The sequence below is a fragment of the Megalobrama amblycephala genome, linkage group LG9 (assembly GCF_018812025.1).
Source record: "Megalobrama amblycephala isolate DHTTF-2021 linkage group LG9, ASM1881202v1, whole genome shotgun sequence".
In the NCBI taxonomy this organism is placed as follows: domain Eukaryota; kingdom Metazoa; phylum Chordata; class Actinopteri; order Cypriniformes; family Xenocyprididae; genus Megalobrama; species Megalobrama amblycephala.
Window position 1 is genome coordinate 12,464,318 of NC_063052.1, and position 15,119 is coordinate 12,479,436.

Consider the following 15,119-nt stretch of genomic DNA (forward strand, 5'->3'; position numbering starts at 1 on the left):
ACACAGACAAGGAGATTCATTTCTATGGCACGTAGACGGATGATAAACACCGGGTCAAGGTGTTTAGTGAGTACAGGGGTGAGGAGGTGGAGTTAGAGAGAGTCTATGAGCTGATGCATGTTCAAACATGATGGTTCACTGATATGTGCAAAAACTGAATAATACAGGACTAACTTACACAGGCACAAACAACACAAATATCAAGATGCTGCAAAGTGGGTAATAATAGTGGCAAAACGCTTAAAACCAAAAGCCTCTTGAGAGGTTACTGAAACAACCAAAGTCTTCCGGCATGAAATCTGCAAGATACAGCACTTCCAATTGTGGTTTCACTACCTAACCCAAAACAAAACCGCTATGCTCGAATCTCAAGATGGTACTGTCATTTGTGTTGAAACTGATGCAACTTATCATAATACTTTAAAAACAACTAAATAAATCATTTAGATCATTGTCTAGTGTCTTTAAGACTTAAGGTTACCCAACAAGAAAAACTGTTATGACCAGTCTAAGCTTGTTTAAGTTGGTCTCCCAGCCTGGCCAAGCTGGTCAATCAGAATGACCAGCTAAAAAGTGTCCAGAATCGGCTTGAAACCAGCTCAGGCTGGTTTAGGATGGTTGTATTCAGTAGGACAGGACTTTGTGACCTAGTCTTGGACTAAACATTTCCTGAATGCATTATGCAGAGGCATTAAAAAGAGTCTTGTGAATGATTAACCTGGGCTTGCAGATGAAAGTCCTGCTATTAGAATTATAAACAATAAGATATGCGTCATATTTGTGATATATAAGCCTATACATCATCATCATCATCATCAGTTGGCTCAATTAAATCCCTGTTTATATACCACATTACATCTTCACTAACATAAAAGCAATCTAATATTTGTTTAAAATGAATATGATATTTCATAATCAGGTAATTGTGTCATCAATCTTTCTGGAATAGCTTTGCTAACTTAGCAACCAAATGCTACACGAGTCAATCAGGCAACAGATTAACCCTGATTTTTAGCGAAATCTAACCAAAATACCCGCAATCGCGTCTGTTATTATCTTTAATGTGAATAACGACCTTATGACTTTAAGTGCTGGGGTATTAAGCAGTCTTTCACCTCCTCAATCTATCACACAATGCTAGCTAGTTAGCAGGGAGTTGGAGTGCCACGCCAGGTCATTGTTTACATTGCTGACTACCTTTGATTCTCAGATCCGTCTGATCGTTCATAAACTACTGATTGTATGACTAACTGATAGTCTTGTGTTTGAAAATAACGCCATTTTATTTGTCAGTTCAGTAATGGATCATTAAAAGTAGCATAAAGGGACTGACACTTTGAATTTACTTTATTTCTAATGGCTGCCTCCAAATCAAGATAATATAGTATTGAGAATAACACTACAGATGATTCATGAGGGGTTAAAATCTGTGCATCTGGGAGTATAACTTAATTTATTTATTCATAAGGTGGCCTGCCTGCACACCACTCTCCAGCTAACCTTATATTTCAGCTCACAAGTAGCACCCAAATATATTTAACAAAAATATTTTACTTCCAAAACTGCTAAATCCACAGTAAGTGATTGTGATTTCTGTAAATATGATATTAAAATCTAACCAATGGCCACCTATGGTTCGAGCTAACGGCACGACTAACTGATATTTCTCCAGCTAGGTCGTTATAAACCACATTTCACTCTAACGCTGGTTGTCAAACCAACATTACAGAGATTTTTTTTTTTTTGCACAATGCATTTATATGGTACAAAAACGACTGCAAATGTCCAGTGCGATCCAACCTCCCCACCCACCCTATGAACGGCAGTGCACGAACAATGTCCCGCAGCCGCGCGGTGGCTCGCGCCATTCAATCAGAGCAGCCTCGCGAGCTTCGGGCTTACCAGATTTGAAGAACGTCGCTATATCGGCCGCGTCCTTAGCCGCCTCCTCGGCCCCTTCCCCCGAGCTCATGGCTGTGGCGAAAAACACAAAAAAAACTAATATCCAAATCTAAAGTTGCTCTTTATTTCCCCCACAGGCAGAAGGATTTAAAAGATGTCCGCCCCTGTGTCTGAGGAATGATCTGACACGGACGGAAAAAGGATCACTTCTGAGTGCTGGGGAACATCACAAAACCTCCTCCATCTTGGATAACACAAATTAATAGCGCCGGCCGGCGGCTCTCCCAAGCGTAGCTGAGACGGAGAGTCAGGGAAGACGGCAGGGGGCGGGAGTTTGCTTCAGAAAAGCAGCCTTTCCCTTTCCACTGACCTTAACTGGGTCCTCAGGGGTCCCATAATGATTTTTTCTGGGGAATATGATGGAATTTGAAATTTTCCTGGTCACTCTTCATGAATCATGAATCATATATTCATTAGAAAGGTGTTTTGATTTACAAAAATGTCTTAATTCTCTCTCAAACCTAAAATGAAAATTTCAAAACACTGCTTCGGAGCTTTACGAATCGAATCAGTGACTCGGATCTCCTATCAAACGGCTAAACTGCTGAAATCACGTGACTTTGGCGATCCGAGTCACTAATTCGATTCGTAAAGCTCCGAAGCAGTGTTTTGAAATCGGCCCATCACTATATTGTTGAAAAGTCGTTATTTTATTTATTTATTTTTTGGCGCACAAGGAGTATTCTCGTCGCTTTATAATAGCCTATTAAGGTGGAACCACTGAACTGTTTTAAATATGTTTTTAGTACCTTTATGGATCTTGAGAGAGGAAGCGTCATCGTGAACTAACCCTTTAAAGGATTAGTTCACTTTCAAATTAAAATTTCCTGATAATTTACTCACCCCCATGTCATCCAATATGTTCATGTCTTTCTTTCTTCAGTTGCAAAGAAATTAAGGTTTTTGATGAAAACATTCCAGGATTTTTCTCCATATAGTGGACTGCAATGGCCTCTAAACGGTTGAAGGTCAAAATTAGTTTCAGTGCAGCTTCAAAGCATTCTACACGATCCCAGATGAGAAATAAGGGTCGTATCTAGAGAAACCATTGCTCATTTTCTAAAAAAAAAATTAAAAATTATATACATCTCATCTTGAACTAGCTCTCTTCTTCTTCTTCTCTATTAGAATTACAGCAGTGTAGACACTGCTAAGTGTATTACTGCCCTCCACAGGTCAAAGTTTGAACTAATTGTTATATACTTGCACTAGCATATTGTATATGACAATTTAGTTCAAACTTTGACCTGTGGAGGGCAGTAATACACTTAGCAGTGTCTACACTGCTGGAATTCAAATAGAGAAGAAGAAGAAGAAGAAGAAGAAGAAGAGAGTTAGTTCAAGATGAGCATTTATGGTTAAAATGTATAAAAAATTTATTTTTTGTTTTAGAAAATGAGTGATGGTTTCTCTAGATAAGACCCTTATTCCTGGGATCGTGTAGAACACTTTGAAGCTGCACTGAAACTGTAATTTTGACCTTCAACCGTTTGGAGTCCATTGAAGTCCACTATAAGGAGAATAATCCTGGAATGTTTTCCTCAAAAACCTTAATTTCTTTTCGACTGAAGAAAGAAAGACATGAACATCTTGGATGACATGGGCGTGAGTAAATTATCAGGAAATTTTAATTTGAAAGTGAACTAATCCTTTAAACACCCAAAATGAATAAACACTCAAATTGTACCCTCATATTCTCTTCAGGTCATTTCTGGCTCATTTTCAATAAAGGCACATTGTAATTTTCTCCTATATATATCCTACATGGCAACAAAAACCAGTTTAGTAGGCTACTTTCCTAAATGCCTGTTTCTAAATACCAAATTGTTTTGCATAAGTGAGGGTGAATGAATTATTACAGATGTGAAACGTCACAATGGGCATTTATTTGTGAAGCACATAATTTGTTTATTTGTGAACTACAAGTGTGTGAACCAATAACTTGTTATGACATGTGACATATAGTGAAATGCCAAAAGCAATTATGCAGGAATTTTTTTTTTTTTTTTTGCAAAAGTTGTCTCCCAAAGTTCTTTAAAGGGACACTGTTTTTGCCCATACAATGGAAGTCAATGGGGTCCAAAATAACACGGGAACTTTCCCAAAAACAAATACTGAGACATTTTTCAAAATATATTTTTATGTTCAGCAGAAGCAAGAAACTCATACAGGTTTGGAACAACTTGAGGGTGAGTAAATGATGACAGAATTTTCATTTTTGGGTGAACTATCCCTATATACTCTAGTTATCACATAAACATTCATTCATTTAGTCCTAGGGGAGGTCTCTAGGAAGTTTTATGTTTTTTTTTTGTTTTTTTTTTGTTTGTTTGTTTTGTTTTTTTAATGCAGGTCAAATCTAACTCAAAGACCACAGTTTCTTAGTCTAATAGGAAGGTTAAAAAGTTTCCCATTATGCTGTCATGCATAAATACTTTTCAAGTTCCTCTCTTTTTCATAATTCTCCCAATCTTTTGGCTTTCTTTTACATTAAATTGTAAAAGAGAGGTAGAAAATGATATGTTTCTGTTTGTCAGTGGATATAATGTACTGTATTTTTCACTATTGCCTCTGGCAAATGTCATAAAGCTCACACTTATAGAATCACATCGACCCCTGGTGGGTAAAACTGTATCTGCATTGGGTAGCTGCCTTCAGATAACCTGTTTTTGGGAAAGATCACTTGTGCTGAATTTTATCATAATGCTGTTCCTAGCTCACCTATATTAAAATCATCTAATAAATCAAAAATATGTCCCAAATCCCAAAGCTGTATGACTTTTGTTCTGTGGAACACAAATAATATGTAAGACAGAACAAGTCTCAGTCACCATACACTTTCATTGTTTGCTTTCTATTGTGAATGTGACTGAGTCTGTGAGTTCCTAACATTATACATAACATCTAATTTTATGATGTTATGTATAACGGAAGAAAAAAAAAGTCATACAGGTTGGCAACAAAAATTTATTTTGTTTTATTTATTTATTTATTGTAAACTATTCGCACCCATCCACTAGGTGGTACAAACGTATTTGTAGCAAAATAATTTTACCACAGAAGAAGACAAGGACGAAAGAAGCGGCCTAACGCAAAAATTGTTTTTCACTAAATTTGTTCTTACCATCTTTTTAATTTATGTTCAAGAGAACAGTTTTGTGTTAGGTGAATTAAACTCGCTTAACATCGCTAATTTGCAAATCTATCGCTAATTCTTCCGGTCGAGGCATTACAGTAGGTGCGTCGCAAATGTGATTTATTACGTAAACGTGCGTGACACATCTGCTTGATTCATGTTTTCTGCACGCTATTAATCTCGCATGAACATATTAAGCGAATAGCATCCTAACATTGTGTCTTATTTTAGTTTGCAGAGATGTCTGATTTACTGACAGTGTACGACGATGACCAGGCCAACACCTTCATTGACTGCATGGTAAATCCGTCACCTGAGTGCACAAAAACAGATATTAATGTTATTCTGTTTATTATATCTTTATGTAAATGCATTGATGTTACTTTATTATAGAAAGTAATATTGATAACTTTCGTTCCTCAGATCTGCGATAAAAGAATAAGGGGCGAAACCCATTACAAAATCCACGTGACTACAGTACAACATTTGAAGGTAAGAAGAATACTAATTTTTGAGCACCAATTCATCATATTAGAATGATTTCTGAAGGATCATGTGACACTGAAGACTGAAGTAATGTGTTTTTGAATATATATAGGCTGTATAGCAGTTTAGTATATCTGTTTTTTGTGTTATGTATTACAATAACACATTTTTGAGCAGTTTAAGACAATAATATTTGATTGTTTTATTCACTTTTCTGCTTCATTCAACTTTAGGTCTTCTAAGGAACAAAGATCAAACAGCGAACCACATTTTGCCTGTTCGTTTCCTTTGTCTTGGACACTGTATACACTTGTATGCGGGTTATGTCTGCATTTCTTTACCAGTCCCAAACACTACTCGTTCTTCTTTAAAGCAGTCTAGGATGAGTTGTGTGGACACTGGAGTGTTTTGGAGTGACATTTCTTTGTCTTTACTGTAAGCAGCAGTATGAACACAATGAGGTCAAAAACCTCATTACTACTTTAGAGGACCAAAAAAGGATCCGAGTCCTCTTTCTTGGTCCACTTCTGGTTCTTTTAAAGAGGACTCATGTGTGAAAACACCCTGAGACACTGAGATACCAGATGCCAGTTACATAACATTTTGAGAACCAAATGCCATTTTATAGGTTTATCTTTTGGGGTTTCGATCACGTGGATCTTCAGTCTCCTGAACAGATGGATATCCTTGTACACTTCTATATGACTGAGAAGACTCAGCACTATAATGTGTTGCGTTGTTTATTTTTGTAGTCTGAGGGCGTCCTCACACTACTCCAAATACTTGTCATCAGCACAAAAATGCGCTGTTGTTTGTCAGACGACAGCCAGTGTTTGTTGTTGGTGCAACAAGATGATGTGCTTCTTTTCAAGACTGCCAAAGGATCATTGGATGCATGTTGCATTCTAAAATGGCAAGAGTTCCAGTCTGTTTGGCTTCCGGGAGTCAGACTGTACAGGTTGTAGCAAAGAATGTTCACAAGGAAGAACTTGTTGCTTTAATTTTCCAAAGTTTGTGACATTCACGACATTGAATCTTTGAAAGTTACTCAAAGGTTTTGTTTCAGGCAAGTAAACAAGCAATCCTTGAGCACGAAAATATTTTAGTTATGCCTGGGAAATAGTCAGTACTTGCTACTTTTGGTCAAATGGAAATTCTTCCCGCATAATTTCGTTTTTGTGCGGAGACTTCTGTGACATTATATCTTCCACATGCTGTTGTGGTTTTATGTCATTGTCGGTTCGTTGGGTTCTGAACAGAAAGGGCTGGACTGTAGGTAATCCAAAAACTGTTTTATAAAATAACCCAGGTTCTACCTGAATAAATATTGTACTGAATCCGGCCTAAATCCAATAAGACATTTTCATGTTTGTTGCTAGTCTTTGAATGACTTATATTAAGTACATTCTCACTGGACCGTTCAGAACTCTTATGCTTTTACGCTTTTGTGGCACAGTACTCTTCAGCTTTTATGAAATTCAACCTTGTGGATTGCTTCTGGAGAATTTGGATTCCTTTTACCACACACATTATGATGTCTGTACTTTTGGTTCTTCAACCTTTAACTTTTATTCAGAGTGATGCACAATACGGGTGCCATAGAGTTCCCCGGGTTAAGTGCCTTAATCAAGAGCCCAATGCTGAAAGAAGGTCTCCCCCTTTTGGGGTTTGGACCATCAACTATCTCAACAGTCTTTGTTGCTTTGTCATTATTAACTTCTGTTTACTTTATTTCAGTATTGCAAGTAACTCCTAATGAAGTGCACATAAGTAAAACGTATAATCACCTGTCCCTGTTTTTCCTCCACTGTTTATCTCTTCAAAGAAAGAGGAAGCCCTTGCTGCACAGGGTAAGTAGTAAAAATCACAACTTTGTGATACAAAAAATTCATTTATAGTTTCCCTATTGTGTTTAGTTAAAGAAAAAAAAAATCAAGTTTTCTTCAGACAGAGTTGGAATCAGTGTAATACGATTATATTAAGGATATGTTCACACTTGGCAGGTTTGGTTTGATTAAAATGAACAATTGCTCTGTTAGAGCGGTTCATTTGAATAAGTGTGAACACTGCCATCTGAACCCTGGTGCGCACCAAACAAGGGGTCAGAGACCCACATTTTCAGGTGCAGTTTAACTGAAATATGAATGCAACATGGATCAAAGACATCTAAAAGAACCAAAAACTGGATGCAATTTCACAAGATGCGACCCTAAAAAGGACAGAAGGCTCAAGAATACCTGTTTTTTCTCATCATAGGAGCTATGTTGCCCATTACAGTTCAGTACAGGCATCAGAACCGCTTGTCGTTGCAGAAGATCTTAGTTTACGTATGTGACAGTGGAATTCTTTGTGCTGTTTTGACTTCTATAGACATTTTCTAATTCTATTTTATATCATATTATTTTTGGTCTGGACCAAGAGAACTGAACTACAAGTGTGAACACACCCTTAGTGTCCCCGAATTTAAATTATTTGTAATAGTTTTTTAGATTATATTGACATTTTATTGTGCTTAGAAGCACAATACTGTATCCTATCAGGAAATTCAACAGAAATCTCAAGGAGTTTGTAAGTATTCAAAGTGTCAGGTATCGTTCCGTAGGTTCAGTAGGGTTTCCATTGAGAAAGATGTCCTTCTGCCATCAAAATATATGGACGGCTATCAAACTCAAAGAATTCACCGCTGATGATATGAATCATCACAAGAACTAATTTTTTTCCCCCCAAAAGTAATATGAAGACCTAGCTAATATAGATTTGTTGGCAGTCAGTCATGGATTTGAAGATGGAGAAGAAACAGAATCCTGTTGAAATCACACAGACCTGAGAAGAGAAATGCATAAGTGGATTTTTATGGATACAGCGAAAACATGGAATCTTCAAGAAACGGGAATAGCAATTTTTTTTTTTTTTTTTTGACAATTTTTTTTTCAGGAATGTAGGGCGGATGTTGGTGAGTTTATCGGCTTTATGTGTAAGGTTGGCATGAAACGGAAATTGCAATGTATATCTGAGTGAGACGGCTTCTCGAATGAGGGGAAAAATGTAAGGTGGGACTTGAATTTGTCTATCAGGAATTGATTGGACTGTTTTCGTTTGCTAATTGCAAATGTCTCATTGCAAATGACAGGTTGCTGGAGGTGAAGGATCATCGGCCAGCCTTCTCTTCTGATCGGTGCAATGTCGCTGTGAAGGGACATGTTTTTGATTTAAAGATTACAAGGGCATGTTTAAAAAAAAAAAACAAGATATGCCCAGATACATCATAGTATTTATAAAAATTATTTAAGAAGTACATCTGAACAATGAATTCATGGTTCACCTCATTGTTCATGCCATCCGGTGTAAAAAATAAAAAAAAGACATGCTGTAAATAGCACAATTTTCAGTGTGCTTGGCAGATTTTCTGACTTTTTTATTTCAATTTCATAGTGTCTCCTTTTATATTGGTGATTCAAAGGAGACATTGAGGACTAGACAAGCAAGTATGTCATACATATTTTGTGTATGAACAGTATCACATGTGTATAAGTATACATTTCTACAGCATCTTTCAGACTGGTCTCAATCCTGGGGATACTGTTTTGCCATAGCGATGTGTGAATGCTAGTACAACCGGTTTACTAGCTCATCACCTGTGCAAAACCTGTTTCCTGCACTGCTTTTCAGCGTGACTTCTGTGTGAAGTTACTGGACTTTGATGTTAAAGGATGTTGCCCCAAAGCTTCTTAGATTCTAGAGATCTTGAGATGCCCATATGGATCCTTGAGTGGATGGGACAATTTGGTAATGCTTCAGCATTACTCAACAATTTAAGAACAGGTTGTGTTTCACCAAGTGATGCCTTTTATGATTGCTGAACGTTTGAGGGCCTCCCCTGGATTTTCATGGAAATGTGATGTTTCAGCAGAAATTAATGTCCATTTTATACCGGTAAGAAGGATGACACGAACTGTTTCATCGGAAAGGAGGCACACAAAAATGAACTTTGTCTTTTACTGTTTGATAGTAGGTCAAATGGAAACACAATGTTGAAGCAAACATCAACATGATCCTCGTCAGCAAATTTGTGGAAATGCTCCTCAATACTTAATACCCTGTGGTTGTACCAAAGAACAACCATTACTGTAATCTGACCTGTTTAAACAGGTAGAAACTGCTTATAAAAAAAATAAAATAAAATAAAAACATAATGCATGACAATGCTCCTTTTGGAACTGGATGGGCATATTTCAGACATTTTGAGTTACTTTGAAGACTCTGCTGCAGTAGAAAGAAATATAAGATCTTTCATACATAAAGTTTTTTTGTATATTTGTAATCTTTTGAAACGAACATGTTTTATGAGCTTATTCTGTCCTTATAGGAAAGATTCCGATACAACCTCCACTGCCGGAATGGACAGACATCATCGAATATTTGCAATACCTGAAGCTTGATGAGCCCATTATTGGTAAGATGACTTTTATCACCAAAACTGGTTTAGAGAACCAGTGAAGTAATGAGGCAATAGTCTTAAAGGGCTAGTTCACCCAAAAATGAAAGTTTAGTCATCATTTACTCACCTCATATCTTTCCGAACCTGTGTGATTCACAAAAGATATTTTGATAACTGTTTTTGCCCATACAATGGAAGTCAATGGGGTCCAAAATAACACTGGAATTTGGTCCCCTTTTACTTTCATTGTATAGCCAAAAACAAATACTGAGACATTTTTCAAAATATCTTTTTTTATGTTACGCAGAAGAAAACAAATCATATGGAATGACATGAGGTGAGAAAAATGTTTATTTAGGGGTGAAACTATGCATTATTTTACTTAGCCTATGCATTATTTTACTTTATTCAATTGAATAAACGGCTAACTCTTCCTCCTTTCTTTGTTCAGGTCTCAGCTCCCTGAGACAGATTGAAGATCATGTCACTGACGATGGCAAAACTGTGTTAAAGTACAGGTGCCGAATGTGTGCCGTTGATATGGACCTTTTTAGTATGGTGGCCCATATCGTTGGACGCAAGCACCGACAAAAATACTTGGTATGGTGGCATTGTTCCTCATTTTACTTACACCCTTATACTGTTCAGAGTAAAATGAAGTGGTTACATTAGATCGTCTTCACAGGAACTGAAAAGGCCAGATTTGGTGACATGGCATGACAACGCGCAGAAACAACCAGGTCTCGTTGCCAGAGCCAAAGCTGCAGTAGTTGAAAAGCAGGAGGGATGGGGAACGCCAGTGGTATTATCATCTTTGTTGCTTATAAAATGATTATTTTGAAGTAATAGTTTTACATAGAACACCTAGAAATATGAATTAACACTCAGCTGTAATTTCATTTCAGGCACTCAGGAGAGATTTTACAAATTACAAAGGTGAATATTTTACAGCAGCCGCCTTTTTATAGTACAGAATCTCATTTTGTGTCAAATTTTAAACAAAATTTTGTACCTTGCAGGAAGAGATTTACAGTCCAGTGTTCATGAGCAACCCTACTATGGACGAGACTCTAGTAGGAAGTCACCTTTGGCTAAAGATATTCATAAACAGGCATACTTAGAAGAACATGGGAGACCATATTATACTGGCGAAAAGTACGACCAGTATGATAGACCTAATCCAGATGATGCAATCCGCCAGCAATCCTATCCCGGAGGAAACCGACATCAAAACCCTATGAAGAAGCTGACATTCGAGGAAGAGTCCCACGAGGAGATAATTATCCTGAAAGAGAAATGCATACTAGGCCCTATGCAGACCAGGGTGGAAGGAGACTTCGAGAAGACTATGAAGAAGTTGTTGCCCAAGGACAGTTCTCAAGAGGTGATAGACATATGTCTATAGATGTCCAAGAGAACGCTTATAATGAAGGCCTGCCAAGAAACCGATTTAATGACAAAGACCTCCGAGTACAGCGCCCTGGAGAATCAGAATATCAGGCAGAGCAAATGGAAGGTAGACGATATGCAACTTATGAAGAGAAAAACCCTGCCACAAATCCCATGCCAATGCATGGAAGAAGCTTTCATGACGAGCAAAGAAGAGGGACTGTCAGAGAAATGCACAGAGGGACTTGGGACAAAGCTAATGAGATGCAAGGTTACCCCCACATGTTTGAGCCCAGAGATCCAAGAGCATATTCACAGGAAGCGATTCCATCTAAAAAGAAAAAGAAGAGCAGATTCTCTGATGCAACCGCAGAGGAAATAGCACTCGCACATATGAGGTGGCTTGTTGATCATTTAATAGTCACGTTCAGAAAATCATAAACTTTGTTGTGCATTGTTATGAAATTTGATGCAATTATTAGTATTTTTACACCAATTCTTATTTCAGACATACAAATAAATCTACCCAAAAAGACAACCCAAGAGGAGCACAGTTCAGAGCAAAGCCTCCACCTCCGGTAAAACTGCAATGCCACTAAACCCTTGGGTTTAAACTCAAAAACAAATACATTGAGTATAAAATGATTGATTAACTTGTTTTAAATATGTTGTATAGGTATTTTGATGACATACTTGACCCATTAAGTGCGTTTGCATGCAGTTCAATTTCAGTTAGACTAAAGCAATAATTTTGTCTTTCTAAAATGTTATGTATACACAAGTCTGTTTTTGTGAAGTCAGACTAATTGTGTGGTAATATTTACTGTTATTCAGTGAATTTTCACGGTCGAATTCCAGTCGTTTAAACAGAAATCCATGTGATTGTGAATTTCGCCTACGTGTGAAAGATTTTGTAATGGGTTCGCGCAAATTTGCCACGTTAACCAACAGAAAGATGCTTCGTTTGAACGTGACTTCTGTGTGAACTGTGCTTCATTCATCGCTACACTGTTGATAGACGGTGGCTCTTTTTGTTAGTGAAATTTTGTAGCTCGTCTTCGTCCAGCATGTATACGCCTTAATCAGACTACAATTGGCTTCGACTGTCTTTGTGCATGCAAATGTATTTAATATTTCAAATATTCAATCATGCATTGTGCCATATATACTTGGAGAGATGTAGACTGTAGCTTGACAACACAAAAACCTGCTGTAGCTCAACTATAACTATGTAAATATACTTGGTGTTTATTGGAATTCTCATCAATTTTCTCTCTTTACAGTCATTCAATAACCAATTTGTGGATCCTGGAAGTACATCCCATCTTGATCCAAAACATGAAAATGTTCTGGACATACTTGTGAGTGCCGAATATTTGACCAGCATGAAAAAAAATATAATTTAATGACTGGAGTTTTCATTTGAACATATTCTTTTTAAATGACAGAGTGACATCCAGATTGAAAATATGGATGACGCCAGATTTCTTAAAGAAAAGCTGTGCACGGTTTTGAAAGAGTTCCAAGCAAAGAAAACTGGGGTAAGCACAGTGTTATCTTTTAGGGATCATTCTCATTTAATTCAGTATAATTAATTATCTTTTTGTTATCCATCTAAAGGGCCCATCTTCACAATCTGGAATTGATCACAGAGGGGTAAAGCAGACGGACCAACGCAGAGATGCACATAACGACCCAAGGGATGATCCAGATGGCATGTATTCAGAAAACAGAGGTTTCCAAGAGATCAGACGATATGAAAATGATCCCAGAGGTTTCCAAGAATCCGGACAATATGGAGATGACCCCCGAGATTTTCGAGAGGTCCGACAAAGTGAGGACGACCCCAGAGGTCTTAGAGAGACCAGACGTTATGAAGATAATTACAAGGGGTCAAACCAGTTTGACGGTTATCCCAGTGGTCAAGAAGAAAGGCCGTACGCTGATGATCCCAGAGGATTTCAAAAGACAAGGTTTCAAGAGAACCCTCAAGGTAATCCAGAGAGGAGACGATATGATGATCCTAGAGAAAAGGAACAACAATACGAAGAATATTCAAGAGCTTCCAGAGAAGAACCTCCAAGAAGAACTCAAGAGACAAGATATTACGAAGGCGATTACAGAGGCTTTGGAAATTTGGATTCTGAAAGAAGACGTTCATTTGAGCATTTTGAAGACCGAGGCCCTGCAGGTGCTGGGAGAGGTTTTCAAGGTAAACTAACACCCAGTTATCATGTTTCAAGTGGTTGCAGGGCAAACTAGTCTTCCTGAGAAGCAGATGACGGTATTTACAGTATTTCAAAGTGTTTCAAAGAATTTTGTATCCACATTTTGAACTAGTATAATTTTTTTCTTGTATAGCATCTTCATTCGTCATGATCTCCTGATTATCTTGTTTTCAGAGAGCTTTGGTAAGCCTCCTGGTAACTTCCCACCAACTTCTCTACAAGACGAAGCAAGGATGTATCTTGGGAGAGCACAGCAGAGGTCCCATCAGAATGACCGTCAACCTAGCGAGGAACTTTACGACCCGTTCCACCCATCATCCTCACCACCTCCAGAAGCGAGCACCTCCACCAGTCTTGACAAAATTGCCTCAACTCTTCTGGAGCTTGTGGCTCGTAGATAAAGTTAAAGATGATGAGTCGGATACTTCATGATGTGATATAGCTTTAGCTTGACAAAGGGATAGTTCGCCCAAAAATTTGATGTTCATCTGCTTACCCCCAGCGCATCCAAGATGTAACTGACTTTGTTTTTCAGTTGAACACAAATTATGATTTTTAACTCCAACCGTTGCTGTCTGTCAGCCGTATAATGTGTGTCATGGGAACTTCTACTATAAGAGTAAATAAAACTTGCTTAGACAAATCCAAATTAAACCCTGTGGCTCGTGACGACACATTGATGTCCTAAGACACGACGCGGGTTTAATTTGGATTTGTCTGTGCATGTTTTTTTGACTCTTATAGATGGAGTTCCCATTGACATGCATTATACGGCTGACAGATGGCAACGGTTAGAGTTAAAAATCATCATTTGTGTTCTACTGAAGAAACAAAGTCACCTACATCTTGGATGCACTAGGGGTAAGCAGATAAACATCAAATTTTCATTTTTGGGTGAACTATCCCTTTAAAAATATCCTACATTATTTGATCTTATAGTAAATATAATACTGTTTTCTGCCATTTCTCACTGCTTTTCAGTTTAAGATTCATAGCCTACTTTATATTGTCTTTTCAATTTGGTTTGTGTATTGTGAAATTATAATGGTTTTTTATGTTCAGATGGTTCAATAAGAATGTTAAGATGTTGATTAAAAAAAATAAACTGTTCAACCCAATCTTGAATTTTTTTTTTTAATCAATATTTAAATTTTTATTCAATGAACATTGGTTGTATACTATATAACTAGTGCCCGAATTTTAAACACCTAGTACTGAAGTGCCAAACCATTGTAAATTAAAGTAATTTTAGTAAATTCTGTCTTTAAACATCACGGTCATATTTTTGTGTGAACAGCTAAATACAAAACTGGATTTAGTTATATATTTATAATGAAGATAGATTTTAACTTTGTTCATACTTCATAGTAGCAGGGTATCTTTTCACCAATATTACATTTGTCATGTTTTATATTGTTGTGTATATATACACACACACGACATGCATACATATTTTTATTACTTTTTCAGACTAATGAAA

General features: G+C 37.3%; 2 protein-coding genes across 2 annotated transcripts in view; one reads left to right on the forward strand and one right to left on the reverse strand.

The window, feature by feature from the left end:
- The window catches only part of trioa (trio Rho guanine nucleotide exchange factor a), a 129,298-nt gene extending 127,032 nt beyond the window's left edge, over positions 1-2,266 (reverse strand). Inside the window, 1 exon segment of the mRNA XM_048201608.1 lies at positions 1,903-2,266. Coding sequence (XP_048057565.1) covers positions 1,903-1,972 — 70 coding nt within the window. The 5' untranslated portion in view covers positions 1,973-2,266.
- A 2,728-nt stretch (positions 2,267-4,994) lies between these two features.
- On the forward strand, positions 4,995-14,130 carry si:ch211-13c6.2 (uncharacterized protein LOC100000125 homolog). The gene is made up of 15 exons (XM_048203491.1): positions 4,995-5,200; positions 5,330-5,398; positions 5,522-5,590; positions 7,410-7,434; positions 9,951-10,037; positions 10,474-10,622; positions 10,708-10,824; positions 10,928-10,958; positions 11,042-11,285; positions 11,330-11,809; positions 11,920-11,989; positions 12,695-12,772; positions 12,860-12,952; positions 13,032-13,623; positions 13,814-14,130. Exons 2-15 carry the CDS (start codon positions 5,339-5,341, stop codon positions 14,038-14,040), a joined length of 2,322 nt encoding a protein of 773 aa, XP_048059448.1. The 5' UTR covers positions 4,995-5,200; positions 5,330-5,338; the 3' UTR covers positions 14,041-14,130.
- Positions 14,131-15,119: the final 989 nt, after the last annotated feature.